Genomic DNA, 17,260 nt, shown 5'->3' on the forward strand with positions numbered 1-17,260 from the left:
TCTGGGATCAGACATCAGACTGGGACCAGACATTACCCTGGGACCAGACATCAGACTGGGACCAGACATTACACTGGGACCAGACATCAGACTGGGACCAGACATTACCCTGGGACCAGACATCAGACTGGGACCAGACATTACACTGGGACCAGACATCAGACTGGGACCAGACATTACCCTGGGACCAGACATCAGACTGGGACCAGACATCAGACTGGGACCAGACATCAGACTGGGACCAGACATTACACTGGGACCAGACATTACCCTGGGACCAGACATCAGACTGGGACCAGACATTACCCTGGGACCAGACATCAGACTGGGACCAGACATTACACTGGGACCAGACATTACACTGGGACCAGACATTACCCTGGGACCAGACATCAGACTGGGACCAGACATTACACTGGGACCAGACATTACACTGGGACCAGACATTACCCTGGGACCAGACATCAGACTGGGACCAGACATCAGACTGGGACCAGACATTACACTGGGACCAGACATTACCCTGGGACCAGACATTACCCTGGGACCAGACATCAGGCTGGGACCAGACATTAAACTGGTACCACGGGATGTGGTGGTTTGTGGTTTTGTATAATTGAAGGACCATCAGTCTGGTTTCTGGTTCCTGGACTGAATTGGACCAACTCCATCTGAACCTGAACCAGTCCAAGACTCTTAATCTGATGCAGATGTTAAAAGAACAAAGCCAAGTTAAACTGGACTGGACTAAAAAGAACCAGAGCACATAACAGATGTCGGTCTGTCTATCTGACAGTCTGTCTGTCTGTCTTTCTGATAGTCTGCCTGCCTGTCTGCCTGTCTGTTTGTCTGTCAGTCTGTCTGTTTGTTTGTTTGCCAGTCTGTCTGACTGCCTGTCTGACAGTCTGTCTGTCTGCCTGACTGTGTCTGTCTGTCCGTCTGTCTGTCTGTCTGTCTGTCTGTCTGACAGTCTGTGTCTGACTGTCTGTCTGTCCTGGCTGGACAATGATTGACTGGAGCCTTCACAGGTGTGTTTTTATTGAAACATGTATTTTCGGTCTCTTTTAGAATCTGAGCTAAAAAAAAGTCTTCAAGGTAGAAAACTTTTTACAGTGTTGACCTGTTGACAGGGATATGATGACATCATCACCTCAGTTTGCACATGCTCATTGGCTCAATGGCGACCGCCTGTTTGTGTACATTTGGTAGGCAGCGCTCAGTCAGATGTAATTTTACAGTAAAAAAATTAATATCTACTTTTGTTTCCAGAAAAATAATACTTTTACTGCTGTTAATACTTTTACTGTTGTACATACTTCTACTGCTGTACATACTTTTACTGTTAATACTTCTGCTGTTAATACTTCTACTGCTGTACATACTTCTACTACTGTTAATACTTCTACTGCTGTACATACTTCTACTACTGTTAATACTTCTACTGCTGTACATACTTCTACTACTGTTAATACTTCTACTGCTGTACATACTTCTACTACTGTTAATACTTCTACTGTTAATACTTCTGCTGTTAATACTTCTACTGCTGTTAATACTTCTACTGCTGTACATACTTCTACTGTTAATACTTCTACTGCTGTACATACTTCTACTGTTAATACTTCTACTACTGTTAATATTTCTACTGCTGTACATACTTCTACTGTTAATACTTCTACTGCTGTACATACTTCTACTGTTAATACTTCTACTGCTGTACATACTTCTACTACTGTTAATACTTCTACTGCTGTACATACTTCTACTGTTAATACTTCTACTGCTGTACATACTTCTACTGTTAATACTTCTACTGCTGTTAATACTTCTACTGCTGTACATACTTCTACTGTTAATACTTCTACTGCTGTACATACTTCTACTGTTAATACTTCTACTGCTGTTAATACTTCTACTGCTGTACATACTTCTACTGCTATACATACTTCTACTACTGTTAATACTTCTACTGCTGTACATACTTCTACTGCTGTTAATACTTCTACTGCTGTACATACTCCTACTGCTATACATACTTCTACTACTGTTAATACTTCTACTGGTGTACATACTTCTACTACTACCTGTAGCAGACCAACCGTGGGGGCAGAGGGTAAAGCTGCCCCAGGCCCAACGCTCAGTGGGGGCCCCTTAGTGCTGCATCTATGGCATCACTGCATGACCTGATGCTCTCTGTCTCTTTAAAAAACTAAACTAAACAGATTTAAAATGCATCTAAAATAAGAACAAATGAGGGTTACTCCAATGGGAAATAAAGAATAACAGAACAGATAACAGATTTTGATACAGATACACATTTTGATAGTGACAAAGAATCCAGGTTGCTGAGGGTCCGAATCTCATACACCACTGGTCAGCTAAACTGCAAAATGGAAATAAAATATAAGCGAGTGCATTTGAGCAACAGTACAAACATGGCTGGCTTATTTCATGTGTATGTGGTTTTACAAATAGAAATATGTCTGAAGGATGCTCTCACACGAAAATAACAATTAGCCAATTAGTCTCTGGCACCACCCTGGTCTTTTTTCTCTCTGCACTCTCCGGGTCACTGCATGTGCCTGCTTCAAGTTCCTAGTGCGCGCTCCCACACTCTCCGGAACGTGTTCTACATTATTGTCACAAATCTACAGGATGTCTTTACAGTTGTGAAATGTGAAATGACTATCAGAAGGGCACATCGAGAAAACTCGCACTGTCTGGGCTGAGCCCCTGGCGACTCCTGTGAAAACTTGTACTACTACTGTTAATACTAAAACAACAACATCATGACGGACTCTGAAGCAGGGTGTGCGTGAAAAACTCTCTGGGAGTTGTACTTGAGTTTGTTTGTTTTTAACCTACAGAGCACATGTGGAACAGGAAGTAGAACCTCATTTACCTGTTCATGCTTACCTGATGATGTGATTGGCCCAGCCAGGCAACCCCCCCTTACGTCTGAGGTGTTTTTATGTGTTTTATGTGTTTTCATGATGCTGCTGTAAACAAACATGTTGTGCTGTAAGCCCCACCCCCTCACCTGTCAGCACCATGGTGAGCTGTGATTGGACCAATGTAGGGTCCTGTTTTGATTGGATGTTTTACAGTGTCCTGACTTCTCACTGGATGATGTCTGTGTGTTAATGTTTGTGTTCTGACTTTTCATTGGCTGTTGTTAATGTGTTTTAAATTAAAATGTCTTCAAACATGGCCGTGCTGTCGTTGTTGTTTACAGGTCACAGGAGCCCTTCCTGAGGGCCACATAACAGACAGGTGAAGAACAAGCTAGTGAGCTAATGTTACAGTGTTACAATTTAATTTAGCAGACTTTTGTCCGAAGCGACGTACATCTGACACACAAGCAACGATCGAGACAAGAGGGAACAAAGTCAGTAAGAGCCACAGTGGGATCAGACAGAGGTGCTGGCAGGCAGAGGCAATGTACAGAGTGTAAAGAAGCTTCTTCTGAAAGGTGAAAGGGACCCTGCGGACTGAATGGAGTTTGGTAGCTCGTTCCACCACCGGGGGGCGACAGAGAAGAAGAGTCTAGTTAGAGACTTAGGGCCCTGTTGTGATGGTTGCGATGTTGGAGTACCAGGCGCCTTTCATTGGCAGAGCGGCGGGAGGGAGTGTAGACCTGGATGAGGCCGTTCAGGTAGGCAGGAGCCATTTTTGTTTCCGAGCAATCAAGGCCATGTGAACCTTAAAGGTTAGCTAGTCGTCAATCATGACACCCAGGTTTCGGGCAGACTTTGTGGGCATGAGTTCGGTTGCCTACAGGAAGAACAGATCAGCTGGAGGTTACAATAGCTATTGTGCTTTGTACTGCATTAGAACATCTGGAGCAGAGGAACACATGTAGGAACGCTCTTCATCGATTCTAGTTCTGCCTTCAACACAATCCTGCCCAACAATCTCGTTACTAAACTACAGGACCTGGGACTCGTCCCACTACGCAACTGGATTTTTTAACAAACCGCACACAGTCTGTCAGACTTGGCTGATGTGTGCCAAGTCCACTTCTTTACACCCTTTTCACACATGACTGCTCTCCCTCCTACCCCTCCAACCTCGAAAGATGATGAGACTGTGTAGGAGACAGTGGTGTAGTACTGGAGTCCAACTAACCCTAACCCTAGTCCAACAGGACTCGAGTCCAACAGTACTGATGACTCGGACTCGCGCTCTGACAACATTCGGACTCAGAAGATGGAGAGGAGGACTCGGACCTAGAAGAAGTTAAGATATGATTTGTTGTTTTTAATAATAATTAACTCAATTTGGAGTGAGGGCTGGCACGTGTGTTCACCTGCATGCTCGTTCATTCGGAGGCTTGTTCCTGCCAGGATGCCTAAAGAGGCCACGTATCGTGCGTTTTGTACAGTTAGAAAGCTTCCGGGATATTATTGGAGTGCAACTGCATAAAAAGAATCTCTGCATACTTGGATGATGTGTGATGTTAATGTAACCAAAGTTTAATGTATCACTACATTACTGTAACACTGTATATCTGTAGATATGTGTATGCAGCATTGGGTGTCGTCGTGATACGCGGATTACAGTCATGTCACTGTGGTTTGGGCTAACGGGTGGGTTGAGTGTATTTTTAGGTTTATTAGACACCTGCAGTGATCCCACACCATCAGAATCAATGAGGGTGTTTACCCGGCGCGGTGTGCATTTATACACGACACACAGCGCTCTTACTTCATTGATTATTTCAATCTTCAGACACACCGACAGAAAATAGAGGAAAGTCATAAATAAGATGCAGACAGACAGACAGACAGACAGACTCTCTTTCTGTAATTCAGCCACTAGTTGTACTTTGTCTGAGCGAGATCAAGACAGAAGAAAACAATCACTGCAAATTGAACAGCAAACACACACACACACACACACACACACACACACACACGCACAAACACACACACACACACTCCTTTAAACTGTTTGAGTAAAGTTTTAAGCTTAATCGCTTAAGTGTTTCACCTCTCATCGGAAAGGCTTCTTCAGTGGTGGACGGAGCCTCTGTAGGTCATTTGTATGCTAATAGCTGTGTAATCAGGGTGAGTCGTTAGCCTGAGCTGTAAGCCCAGTATCACTGAGAGTCGTTAGTACCCTCTGGTGTTGAGGGGTTGTTAGGCTCACATGATCCTGAGTGTGAGCGTGATCTCAGCTGTTTGGGCACAGAGTTCAACACTGCATTGTCAGTGGGTGATAGGTGGTGTCTACCACCTCCTCTGGTAAGGGAGGGTTTTTCCAGCTTAACAGACGGCTTCCTTGACACCTGTTTCGAACTAACAGTCATCTCTGGCCAGGATGTGAACCTTGCTGTCTTCAAAGTGTGCATGTGCCAACCGCACGTGCAGCCTGTTGCCCCTGTTCATTTGCAGCACGTTTGCCCTCGCTGACCACCGGACATTCTCATGAGAACGTGCGGGAATTAAAGTGGAAAAAAACATAAGAAAGCGCAGCAATGAGTTGAGTGACGTGTCACGTGACTGCAGGTTCAGAGAAAAGTTGAAGCCAAAGCCGGTAATGATGGAAACCTTCCTCGCTGATGTGAACAAAAAAGCTAAAAGAAAATGAATATAAAGAGTTAAAACCTTGTTTATGTAAATTGTGGACAAAGACGAGAAGAAAGTAAGCGCAGTTACGTGTAACACGTGTGTGTGTGTGTGTGTGTGTGTGTGTGTGTGTGTGTGTGTGTGTGTGTGTGTGTGTGTGTGTGTGTGTGTGTGTGTGTGTCTTCTAAACGAGCCTCGCGTTTGTCATCCGTCTGAATGACAAGTAGTTGACTTTTAATCTGAGATAACTAGTGGGTTAGCATCTCTGTTCAACACGACATGATACCAGGAAACCTGGATGTGTTTTATGAACTTTCTTGGCGGAGGAAGGATGAGGTGCTCAGCAGGCTCAGGTGAGAAGGCTGCGTCACACAGGTAGGACAAAAAGGTTTGTTTTGACAGCTGACTAACGGCAACTTGTTGATATTAATCAGCTGTGAAGTCTGTACTGATCGGGTCTGTTTAGTCCGGCCGGGGTCGGGTCCGACATAACTCCGTTCGGGCCCCAGCTTTCAAATAATAGACGGGTCTGGTTCGGTTCCGGATCGCACAATAACGGGTCTTTTAGGATTCGCGTACAAAATTTTGGACCCGTGAAGACCTCTAGCCCAGATTCTGTTCCAGGCCAACAGGAGGATTCCCCTCCTGGTTCTCCTTTGGCGTTCCAGCCGACACCTCCTCTGACGGCTTTTGGTCAGCCTCTGCCCCACCTCCAGGCCGCCTTGAACACTTTGACACGTGAAAACTTGGACACTTGGAAACAAGGAAGGAAGGAGGGAGCTCGGAGAAGACGACAGAGAGAATCAGGAAACTACAAAGGTCTGAAGATGGACTCCCCGCTGTGTACTTAAAATGTACTTTCATACAGGTGTTGATACCTAGTGATGATGTGATCTGAGATCAGCTGTACAACTTAAACCTGTAGATTCAAAACGTTTATAAACATTATTTATTTTAGTTTTATTGTATTTAGACTAAAACTACATGTGTTTATTATCAGTATTGTCTTTTTTTTACCTGTCTTTCATAACCTGGTGATGATGGTGATAATGATGATGATGTAATGACTCTGAGAGTCCAGCAGGGGGAGGCGGAGCTCTGTGCTGCAGCTCTTTCACACTGAAGGATGCTGGGAGGAGGAAGAGGAGGAGGAGGATGACGCCAGCAGAGGCTGCAGAGATGCTAACAGCACCGACACACAAACACACTGACAGCAGCTAACTGCTAACACACACACAAAGACAGACACACAGAGAGACAGACAGATACAGACAGAGAGATAGAGAGAGAGAGTGAGACAGGTGTAGGGAGGCTGATGCTGGCAGAACACACACACACACACACACACACAGTGAGCTGCAGAGAAGCTAACTGGTTAGCATGCTCAGTATAGGAAGCTAACCTGCTGACACACACAAACACGCGCTCAAGCACACACACACACACACACACACACACACAGAGAGAGAGAGCGATGCAGTGTCCAAGGCTTCCTATTGGACGGTGAGTGATCTACATCTTTGTATGTGTGTGTTCAGTTGGGCCTGCGTGTGTGTGTGTGTGTGTGTGTGTGTCTGTGTGTGTGTGTGTGTGTGTGTGTGTGTGTGTGTGTGTGGTGCATGTTGGATGATGTTGCCATGGAAACAGTCATGTACGGCAGCTGTGTGTTGATTGTTGTCGGTTCACATGTCAGCATCATGTGATCAGTTTCAGGAGAATCTTAGAAACACATACAGGTACTACTACTGATACTACGACTACTGATAATATTACTGTGTAAATGTTTGCAGGTGAACATTTACCTGAACAGCAGCATCAGTTGACAGTAGAACATCACAGCAGCCGTTTTCTGTGTGACCTCTAACCTCCTGATCTTTGACTCAAACACACCTGGAGCCAAGTGCACCAGCTGGCCGTACGCCTGGGTGTTACATTACATCCGACCGAGAGCTGAGAGTTGGGACAGACTTTAAGTTACGCCCTGTGTAAGACTGAAGCCATGTTTGTGCTGCACTCAGGTGTATCTTTCACACGTAGGATGGAGCATGTGTAAGTTTAGGTAAGAAGGTAAAACAATCAGTAAAAGAACTTAAAACTTACCGTAATTAATGATTTAGGGCATCAAGATGAAAGAGAGTCATCCTTGATTCAGCAACCCGCTGGAGATCTACTCGGACAGTGCGCTGATCCGTAGGTTTCGTTTGGTAGGTAAGCCCTGCTTGAATTAATTTAGCTCTCCCCAGTGTTGTAGTACTCAAGTCCAGGACATGATTTTCAGGACTCGTGACTTGACTTGGACTCTGACTCCCGTATTGACAGCATTCGGACTCAAAAGACGGAGAGGAGGACTCTGACTTATTTATTGATAACTTTTGAATAATTGAGTTTGGAGAGAGGACTGTCACGTGCATTTGTCTGCATACGCGTTCACTCGCCGTCACAGATCGTGCGTTTTGCTTTCAGAGATTTAACCCAAATGTTAGAAGCTACCTGGATAGTTTGTGAGTGCGAGTTCACAAAAAGAATCTCTGCATACTTGGATGGTGTGTGATGTTAATAAAAGTTTAACGTACTGCTACGTTACTGTCACTGTAAAAATGTAGATCTGCGTATGCAGCATTCGGTGTGTCGTAGCGATGTGCAGATTGCAGTCATGTCACTGTGGATTGGGCTAACAGGGTCTTAAAAATTCTAGCTTTTGTCAATCACGGGTTGCAGGAATTTCTATGTTCATTAGACACCAGCAGTGATCCCACCGCAGCAGAAGCGAGGAGGGCGTCTCCCCGGCGCAGTGTCCATTTACACACGACACACAGCGCTGTTACTTAATTGATTATTGAAATGTGTAGACACGCAGACAGGATCAGTCTGTATCTAATTATTATTAAATGAATGTGTTTTCTACACATCCACAAGGTCCCACAGTCAGTCGAGGTCACAGTGAAATTGTTTGGAGTGGAACAGTTATGTTATTTAAGATCTCTCTGGAGTTTCCTCTGTCCCGTCAGTTTAGAACATTTTAAATCAGTTTGTAGTTTCGCTGCTTAAATGTCTCAGATATTTGCTGCAGTGACATCACTGTAACCATGGAAACAATTATAACTTCTCTTTTAAAGTTAATAGTTTAAGAAGACATTCATACATCAATACAACACAATAAAGAAATCACCTGAAAGCTGATCAACATCATTTATAATCATTTATTAGAGATTAGAGATGGACTCCCAGACGATGGAGAGTTAAAGCTCAGCTTAGTTTGATCATAATTAAATTTTGAGGACTTGGACTCGGATAATGGGGACTTAACTCGGACTCGACTCGGATTCTTCCTTGGTGACTCGGACTCGACTCAGACTTGAATATAGGGACTCGAGACTCGACTCGATCTTGAGGTTTGGTGACTCGGCTCTCCCCTCAGTTACGGCATGTGTCGGACAAAACCGCATGCTGTCCCCGCCCTGCAGGTGCTGATAAATGTGCTGTAGGTGGGACACAGCACTCTTGCTCTTTTGGTTTGTGGTATCCATATCTTCTGTAAAGGATGTGATGGCTTTACAGCTGGTGTCAGTCAGGCTTGATGCAAATTCAAACCAAGAAGCTGGTCGTAGCTCAGTCAGGCGTAAGAGAAAAGCACTATTTGGTTACGCCCAGCTGGTGCACTCACTTCCTGGTCACAAACTGCTGTGATTGGCTGCTTTGGCAGGAGATGTGACTGACTCTGTGTGTGTGTGTGTGTGTGTCAGCAGGTCCAGATGTAGCCAACCCTCTAATTGACAGGCCGCTGATTGGGGGGCAGAGCCTGCAGGTGTAGGTGATGTCAAAGCGAGGAACAGGGGGACGGGGAAAGGGGGAGCGACCTGATGCCATGGCAACCCTTCAGGCAGCCAATGAGGAGCTGAGAGCCAAACTGACGGACATCCAGATAGAACTACAACAGGAGAAGAACAAGGTGAGGACTACAAACCCCAGAATACCACAGGAAATTACTGGAGTACTGGTGGTACTTTATAGCAGTACTGGTAGTACTCAGAGTACTGGTGGTACTTTATAGCAGTACTGGTAGTACTCAGAGTACTGGTGGTACTTTATAGAAGTACCTGTACTACTCAGAATACTGCATGTCTCAGGTGAGCCGTCTGGAGAGAGAGAAGAGTCAGGAGCTGAAGGCCGAACATCATCGGGCAACTGTCGCCGTGACAGAGCTGAGGACCAAACTCCATGAGGAGAAGCAGAAGGAGCTTGCCGTTACCAGGGAGACATTACTACGGCAACACGAGATGGAGCTGATGAGAGTCATCAAGATCAAAGATGGCGAGATCCAACGACTGAACGGACTCGTGCTGACACTGAGAGACGGGTCCACCGACAAGGTAAGACAAACCTGTCTGTCCTCAGGTGTGAGGGGTAGTTTCACTCCTCTTGTCCTCAGGTGTGAGGGGTAGTTTCACTCCTCTTGTCAAGTTAAACCCTGTCCTCTTGTATTCAGGTGAGGAGCGCTCTGCTCGTGGAGGTGGAGGAGGCAAGGAGGAGCTGGGAAGCAGAGCGATGTCGCCTCCAGCAGGAGGTTCAGGAGCAAAGAGGAGCAAAGAGGAGTGCAGAGGAGGCTCTGACTTCTGCTCAACAGGCCTGCCAGGCCAGAGCAGCCGAGCTACGATCAGCTCATCACCAACACCAGGAGGAGCTGAACAGAACCAAGAGAGACTGTGAGAGGGAGATCCGCCGCTTGGTATATACCACACACACACACACACACACACACACACACACACACACAAACAACCACATGTACATCCTGTCTGAGGTTGTGGAGACTGCAGGTTTCCTCACCTGAACATCGGGCTCAGTTAGATGTTTAGTGGCCGACGTAGTTAGGGAACATTTTTTTCGTCATTTTTTATGTTACAATGTCTGCACCTGTTAGCAGCTCCTTTTAGCATCTCCTGTTAGCGGCTCCTGGTAGCGGCTCCTGATAGCGGCTCCTGTTAGCGGCTCCTGATAGCAGCTCCTGTTAGCGGCTCCTGTTAGCGGCTACAGTTAGCCGCTCCTGATAGCGGCTCCTGTTAGCGGCTACAGTTAGCCCCTCCTGTTAGCGGCTACAGTTAGCCGCTCCTGTTAGCGGCTCCTGGTTGCAGCTCCTGTTAGCGGCTCCTGTTAGCGGCTACAGTTAGCCGCTCCTGATAGCGGCTACAGTTAGCGGCTACAGTTAGTTGCTCCTGGTTGCAGCTCCTGTTAGCAGCTCCTGTTCTACTGATGAATGGATGAATGGATGCATTCATATGAACACATGAGTAAACAAAGACGGATCTACACAGAAAGAAAGACAGAGTCAGACTCAGAGTGGTACAGACACAGACTGAACTCTCTCTGTATGAACACACACTGAACACTGCCACAGCCTGCTGCTTCAAGTAGTAAATAAATGTTGTTGCATTAAATTAAGTGTTTGTTTCAGTTACACACGATTTTAAAGATGGTTTTCATTTAGACTGACAAACATGAGTTTGTTTAAAATGTCCAGATAACCTGCAGTCGAACAGTTTACAGTTTTCAACAACTTAACTAGTTAGTCTGAAACTGAACTATGATTAGTTGAGTCGACTGTGAAACCAGGAAGAGACACAACTGAAAAATGGTTTCATTAAGAAAGGGGTAATGTTTCAATGTCTCCGTTACCTTGTTTTTATGTACTCCTCATCTTTGAGTTTATAAATACCAACTTCTACTACTATACATGCTGAAGACAAAAATCAGACCATTAATATTTGTTTTAAATCATAATCGAAAGTTTTTATCGAGCTGTAAAACCTTTTCCCCGGTAACACCTGAGGCCGGACTCATGCTGCGTTCACATGGATTCAGGAAGTCGGTATCAAACCAGATATCTTTTTAGTGGACGAGAACAGGACGGTAAAATGTGGTGAGAGAGATTCCTGTCCATAGTAAAAAAACGTTTTGACGTCCTCCACAACAGAATTTACAACAGGATCAACAAGAAAACATGGGCGATCTGAATCGTATCATGTTTTCGTATCATTTGTCTCCATCTTATGGGGATGGGGAGCTATCAGATGCAGCAAGTAGCGTTCTTGTTTTTGTTGTTTTTGTTTGTTGTTTGTTTTTGTTGTGTCTTTTTCAGACACAAATAAACAAGGGATACACCAAGTGCAGTTCTCCTTTCACTATCCATATTGGCAGGCATCCATGTTTCCTGTCATCTGTGTTTCCTGTCATCCATGTTTCCTGTCAGCCATGTTTCCTGGCAGCCATGTTTCCTGGCAGCCATGTTTCCTGTCAGTCATGTTTCCTGTCAGTTGGCCACATTTCCTGTCAGCCGTGTTTCCTGTCAGCCGCGTTTCCTGTCATCTGTGTTTCCTGTCATCCATGTTTCCTGTCAGCCGTGTTTCCTGTCAGTCGTGTTTCCTGTCAGTTGGCCACATTTCCTGTCAGCCGTGTTTCCTGTCAGTTATGTTTCCTGTCAGCCATGTTTCCTGTCATCTGTGTTTCCTGTCAGCCATGTTTCCTGTCATCTGTGTTTCCTGTCATCCATGTTTCCTGTCATCTGTGTTTCCTGTAAGCCGTGTTTCCTGTCAGCTGTGTTTCCTGTCAGCCACATTTCCTGTCATCCATGTTTCCTGTCAGTTGGCCGTGTTTCCTGTCAGCCATGTTTCCTGTCAGTTGGCCACATTTCCTGTCAGTTGGCCGTGTTTCCTGTCAGCCGTGTTTCCTGTCAGCTGTGTTTCCTGTCAGCCACATTTCCTGTCAGCCATGTTTCCTGTCAGTTGGCCACATTTCCTGTCAGTTGGCCACATTTCCTGTCAGTTGGCCGTGTTTCCTGTCAGCCGTGTTTCCTGTCAGCTGTGTTTCCTGTCAGCCACATTTCCTGTCAGCCATGTTTCCTGTCAGTTGGCCACATTTCCTGTCAGCCGCGTTTTCTGTCATCTGTGTTTCCTGTCATCCATGTTTCCTGTCATCTGTGTTTCCTGTCATCCATGTTTCCTGTCAGCCATGTTTCCTGTCATCCATGTTTCCTGTCAGTTGGCCGTGTTTCCTGTCAGCCATGTTTCCTGTCAGCCATGTTTCCTGTCAGTTGGCCACATTTCCTGTCAGTTGGCCACATTTCCTGTCAGTTGGCCGTGTTTCCTGTCAGCCATGTTTCCTGTCAGTTGGCTGTGTTTGCTGTCAGTTGGCCACATTTCCTGTCAGTTGGCCACATTTCCTGCCAGTTGGCCGTGTTTGCTGTCAGTTGGCCACATTTCCTGTCAGTTGGCCGTGTTTCCTGTCAGCCATGTTTCCTGTCAGTTGGCCGTGTTTCCTGTCAGCCATGTTTCCTGTCAGTTGGCCGTGTTTCCTGTCAGCCATGTTTCCTGTCAGTTGGCCGTGTTTCCTGTCAGCCATGTTTCCTGTCAGTTGGCCGTGTTTCCTGTCAGCCATGTTTCCTGTCAGTTGGCCGTGTTTGCTGTCAGTTGGCCACATTTCCTGTCAGCCATGTTTCCTGTCAGTTGGCTGCGTTTCCTGTCAGCCATGTTTCCTGTCATCTGTGTTTCCTGTCATCCATGTTTCCTGTCAGCCGTGTTTCGTGTTAGTTGGAAGTGTTTCCTGTCAGTCATGTTTCCTGTCAGCCGTGTTTCCTGTCAGCCGTGTTTCCTGTCAGCCATGTTTCCTGTCAGTTGGCCACATTTCCTGTCAGCCGTGTTTCCTGTCAGCCGCGTTTTCTGTCATCCATGTTTCCTGTCAGCTGTGTTTCCTGTCAGCTGTGTTTCCTGTCAGCTGTGTTTCCTGTCAGTTGGCCGTGTTTCCTGTCAGCCATGTTTCCTGTCAGCCGTGTTTCCTGTCAGCTGTGTTTCCTGTCAGCTGTGTTTCCTGTCAGTTGGCCGTGTTTCCTGTCAGCTGTGTTTCCTGTCAGCTGTGTTTCCTGTCAGTTGGCCGTGTTTCCTGTCAGCCATGTTTTCTGTCAGCCATGTTTCCTGTCATCTGTGTTTCCTGTCAGTTGGCCGTGTTTCCTGTCAGCCATGTTTCCTGTCAGCTGTGTTTCCTGTCAGCTGTGTTTCCTGTCAGTTGGCCGTGTTTCCTGTCAGCCATGTTTCCTGTCAGCCGTGTTTCGTGTTAGTTGGAAGTGTTTCCTGTCAGCCGTGTTTCCTGTCAGCTGTGTTTCCTGTCAGTTGGCCGTGTTTCCTGTCAGCCGTGTTTCCTGTCAGCTGTGTTTCCTGTCAGCCATGTTTCCTGTCAGTCGGCCATGTTGTCTGTCGGCCACAGCCTGAAGCAGAGAGTTGAAATGTCAATAGGATGAGAGATGATGTTGCAGCTGGGCTCGGTGTTCTATCTCAGTGGTCTGTCTGGTTCTGGTCGGGTTCTCAGATTGGGTCTTTTTAGCTTATTTCATATTTATTTGTGCATCGGTTCAGGTCAGGTCTGATTCTGATCTGTGAAGTTCTTGCTCTGGTACCTGATCCAGGTGTTCCTCCTCTGATCCTTGTGATCTGACCCTGTGATCTGTTAATGAGGAACAACATACACCTGAACTCACCTGTGGTGTTACTTACATTTTGTCATTCATCCTGAGTTAGAGAAACTTCTGCACTAACATTCAGACACAGAGCTGCTCTCACAGGTAAAGACCTCAGAGTTGTTCTCATGATTCCAGGTCTTGCAGGTATGTACAGGTCATCTGATGGTGATCTCACTCTGGTAGATGCTACCGACCTGCAGGACAAATGATCCTTTTTGTAAACAAAGAAATGCGTTAAAGACAGGAAGTCGAAAGACTGACTCACCTAAACTGCAGGTTCATCTTCCCCTGTTAAACATTTAGGACGTTCTCCATCTCAAAAACTAAAACTGACCCTTTTGACCCCGCCCCTTACCTGTCTGTCTAACACTGCCCCTTACCTGTCTGTCTAACTCCACCTCTGTCCCCTCTCTAACCTTTCTCTCGGTCTGCCTGTCACTTTGTGTACCTGTCTGTCTGACTGTCTGTCTTTCGGTCTCTCCACCTGTCTGTCTCTCTGTGTACCTGTCTGTCTGTGTGCAGATGGATGAGATAAAGCTGAAGGACAGAGCGGTCAGTGTTTTGGATAAAGCCCTCGGCCTTCAGGCTGGCCACGCCCACCGCCTCCAGCTGCAGACTCAGGCTGCCGAGCAGCAAATCGCAGCCCTGAGAGACGCGCAGAGGGCGGGGCTAACCCTCCCTGGCCAAGGTTCTAACCCCGCCCCTAACACTCCTGCTCTCATTGTAAGCCCCGCCTCCTCCTGCTCATTCTGCATGATATAAATCCATGTCACAATTTATTGTTGAACTATGACCTCTAAGTTTACCATGACATCCCATCTCAGGCTCCACCTCCTGTAGAGTCATCATGACATCATCAATGATCACTGCTTGACAAACACTGAACCATTCAAACAGCAGAGCATCACACAGGTGGATGCTCTGCTCCTCAGTATCCCACAATCCTCTGCTCTCTGTTAACTGGTCCTCACCACCTGTAAGGTCAAAGGTCATGTGACCAGGCTCTGTTATGTTTCTGATGAATAATTAGTCATCTCATTATTTACCAACATGTAGATCAGACCTTCTGTCTGAGCAGAGTAATCCACATGTGGCTCACAGGTGGGAACATTCCTGCCCTCTGGTGGTGGGCAGTATGAATCACACACGGCCTCCTTCTTTACATGTAGGCTGTACACTACTCATTTACCTGGAAACCGTCTCTCTATGACCTCAAACATCATCTTTGTTTGTTTGTTCGTTTGATTTGTACCAGATGAACATTTTCATTCTGTATTTTACAATTCCAATATTTAAAAAAAAATTCAGGTTTTTGTGTCCGTGTTTGTTTTCACTTCTTTTTCAGTTGTTAAAGTCGGACCGTCAGGTGCTTTGACGTCACAGGTGGATCTCAGAAGTTGTGATGAGTGCTTCTGCTCACCTGCTTTCTGACACCTGTGGTGGTTCAGCTGATGCTGTGCAGGTTGGATGTCCTTCATGGGTCTTTTCAACAGTGTAGATTCATCCTCAGGATTAGACCCTCCTCTGTTCTGACTCTCAGACTTCTTCAGAACCTGCTCTGGTTGTTTAAATCTTTGCGTCTCACTGTGTCTCCAAAGCTTCTGGATGACTTGTCATAGTTGTTTCTGTCTCTTGTTTCTTTTTCACCTCTTCGTGCTTCAGTTGTTCTGCAGTGTTGGGAACCGTGGTGCTTCATCCCATCCAAATCTCAGCAGGAGATACTCCATGCTTAAGTGATGAAACACTGTCAGTAAACAGACATCTGTGGATCTGAGCTACTGTCCTGTTCTTTCCTGAGCAGATGTTTGACTATGTAACCTCCTTTCTATGCTTTACCAAAGAGAAGTCACGTGTTTAAGTCTCTGGACTGGAACTCTTTGCAGCTGTAGCGTGGTCCATTGTCACTGCTGATTCCATGTGTTGCTCCGACTGATTTCATGTGTCTGATTACACAGGTAGCTGACATGCTGGGCAGCAGTGCCACCTCTGAATAGTTAGAACAATAGTTGATCATCCAGGTGAAACATGACCTCTCTGGTTTGTCTGTGATCATCTCAGGCTCTTTCGGTGGTCTTGTTTGATGCTTCAGAGGGGTTTACGCTTGATACCAACCTGTTGATGTCTCTCTCAGCTCTGCTCTGATGCAGTTATTCTCTTTACATTCAGGTCGAAGCCAACAGTCATTCAGGGACTCTGTCTGTTTCAGCTGCTGTGATTTTACTTTAAAATTCAGTGATCAGGTTCATATCAGTCTCTCGCTATCAGCTCACATTCAGAGCATGAGCAAGCACACGTTCCTTATCCTGTGTGTTCGTCAGGTAACATCGTGCTATCAGTCAGTCATCATCAGTCTGTGAACACGCTGTGACATCTGGCTGACGTTTTTCTTTATGTTTTTAAATGTCTTCAAATGGCTGTGGTCTGTCTCTGCAAGAGCCTCGAGAGACCAAAGACAAATCTGTCCTCCACATGCTTTGGTCACAGATTTTTCTGCACAGGCGACTGGCCTTTAGTAGCCTCCATCAGCCTGAAGGAACAGAGCTTCAATACTGTCTTATACATCTTTCCCACCTAAAATTAGCGTGTTGACGCAGGTTTTTCAGACCCGGGAAGACCCGCTTATAGATGCTGAGTGTCTCTTTTCCCATTGTCAGTGAAGTATCCTCCTGTTGGTCTCTTTCCTGCTCTGTCACCATCTGACGTCACTAACGTACCGGAGACAGAGTTAGTAACCAGTGAAGATTTACGGTGGTTAGGTCTTTATTGTCTCTGTTACTCATTCAGTCTGTTTAACAAACTCGGCGCCGACAAATGTGGAACGATGTTCGAGCGCTGCTCAGACGGAGAAGGGCGGAGTTTGTAGCTGAGATGATGAGGAGTCGCATAAGTTACCGACGGAGCATAGCATCGCGGAAAGGGGGCGGAGATTAGTGTGTCGACACGGTGTAAGTGTTCCCATCAATGCCGATCGGAGCCAAGGTGATAGTTACCCGGGTGTACTGCAGAGTCATGTGACCTGGGTCTTAGGGTGTTAGAAGGTGTTAGCGGGTGTTAGCGGGTGTTAGCAGGTGTTAGCGGGTGTTAGCGGGTGTTAGCAGGTGTTAGCAGGTGTTAGCGGGTGTCGTGGGAAAGCGGCTTTAGTTAAGTTAGTGGGTCTTTGTCTCTTTGGCATCATTTTCTTTCT

General features: G+C 46.2%; 2 protein-coding genes across 6 annotated transcripts in view; both read left to right on the plus strand.

Moving 5' to 3' along the window:
* Positions 1-3,210, plus strand: part of LOC138593096 (uncharacterized) — a 3,348-nt gene extending 138 nt beyond the window's left edge. The window contains exons 2-4 of the mRNA XM_069663934.1: positions 1-580; positions 821-843; positions 1,239-3,210. The exon at positions 1-580 is cut by the window's left edge and continues 2 nt beyond it. Of these exons, the coding sequence (XP_069520035.1) occupies positions 1-580; positions 821-843; positions 1,239-2,187 (1,552 nt within the window). The 3' untranslated portion in view covers positions 2,188-3,210. The remainder of the gene's footprint in view (positions 581-820; positions 844-1,238) is intronic.
* A 3,504-nt stretch (positions 3,211-6,714) lies between these two features.
* jakmip3 (Janus kinase and microtubule interacting protein 3) overlaps positions 6,715-17,260 on the plus strand; it is a 40,619-nt gene continuing 30,073 nt past the window's right edge. For 3 of the 5 annotated variants that reach the window (XR_011308322.1, XM_069664513.1, XM_069664514.1), the window contains exons 1-5: positions 6,715-7,073; positions 9,317-9,519; positions 9,698-9,940; positions 10,057-10,296; positions 14,599-14,799. Coding sequence is in view for 4 of the 5 variants with exons in the window: in XM_069664513.1 (XP_069520614.1) it covers positions 9,385-9,519; positions 9,698-9,940; positions 10,057-10,296; positions 14,599-14,799 (819 nt within the window). In the remaining variant the exon portion in view is untranslated. The remainder of the gene's footprint in view (positions 7,074-9,316; positions 9,520-9,697; positions 9,941-10,056; positions 10,297-14,598; positions 14,800-17,260) is intronic. The other 2 variants (XM_069664515.1, XM_069664517.1) reach the window with 1 other exon arrangement.

This window comes from Semicossyphus pulcher, unplaced genomic scaffold, assembly GCF_022749685.1.
Source record: "Semicossyphus pulcher isolate SPU_LCO1_2020_fin unplaced genomic scaffold, fSemPul1.0.p SCAF_16, whole genome shotgun sequence".
Taxonomy (NCBI): Eukaryota; Metazoa; Chordata; class Actinopteri; order Labriformes; family Labridae; genus Semicossyphus; species Semicossyphus pulcher.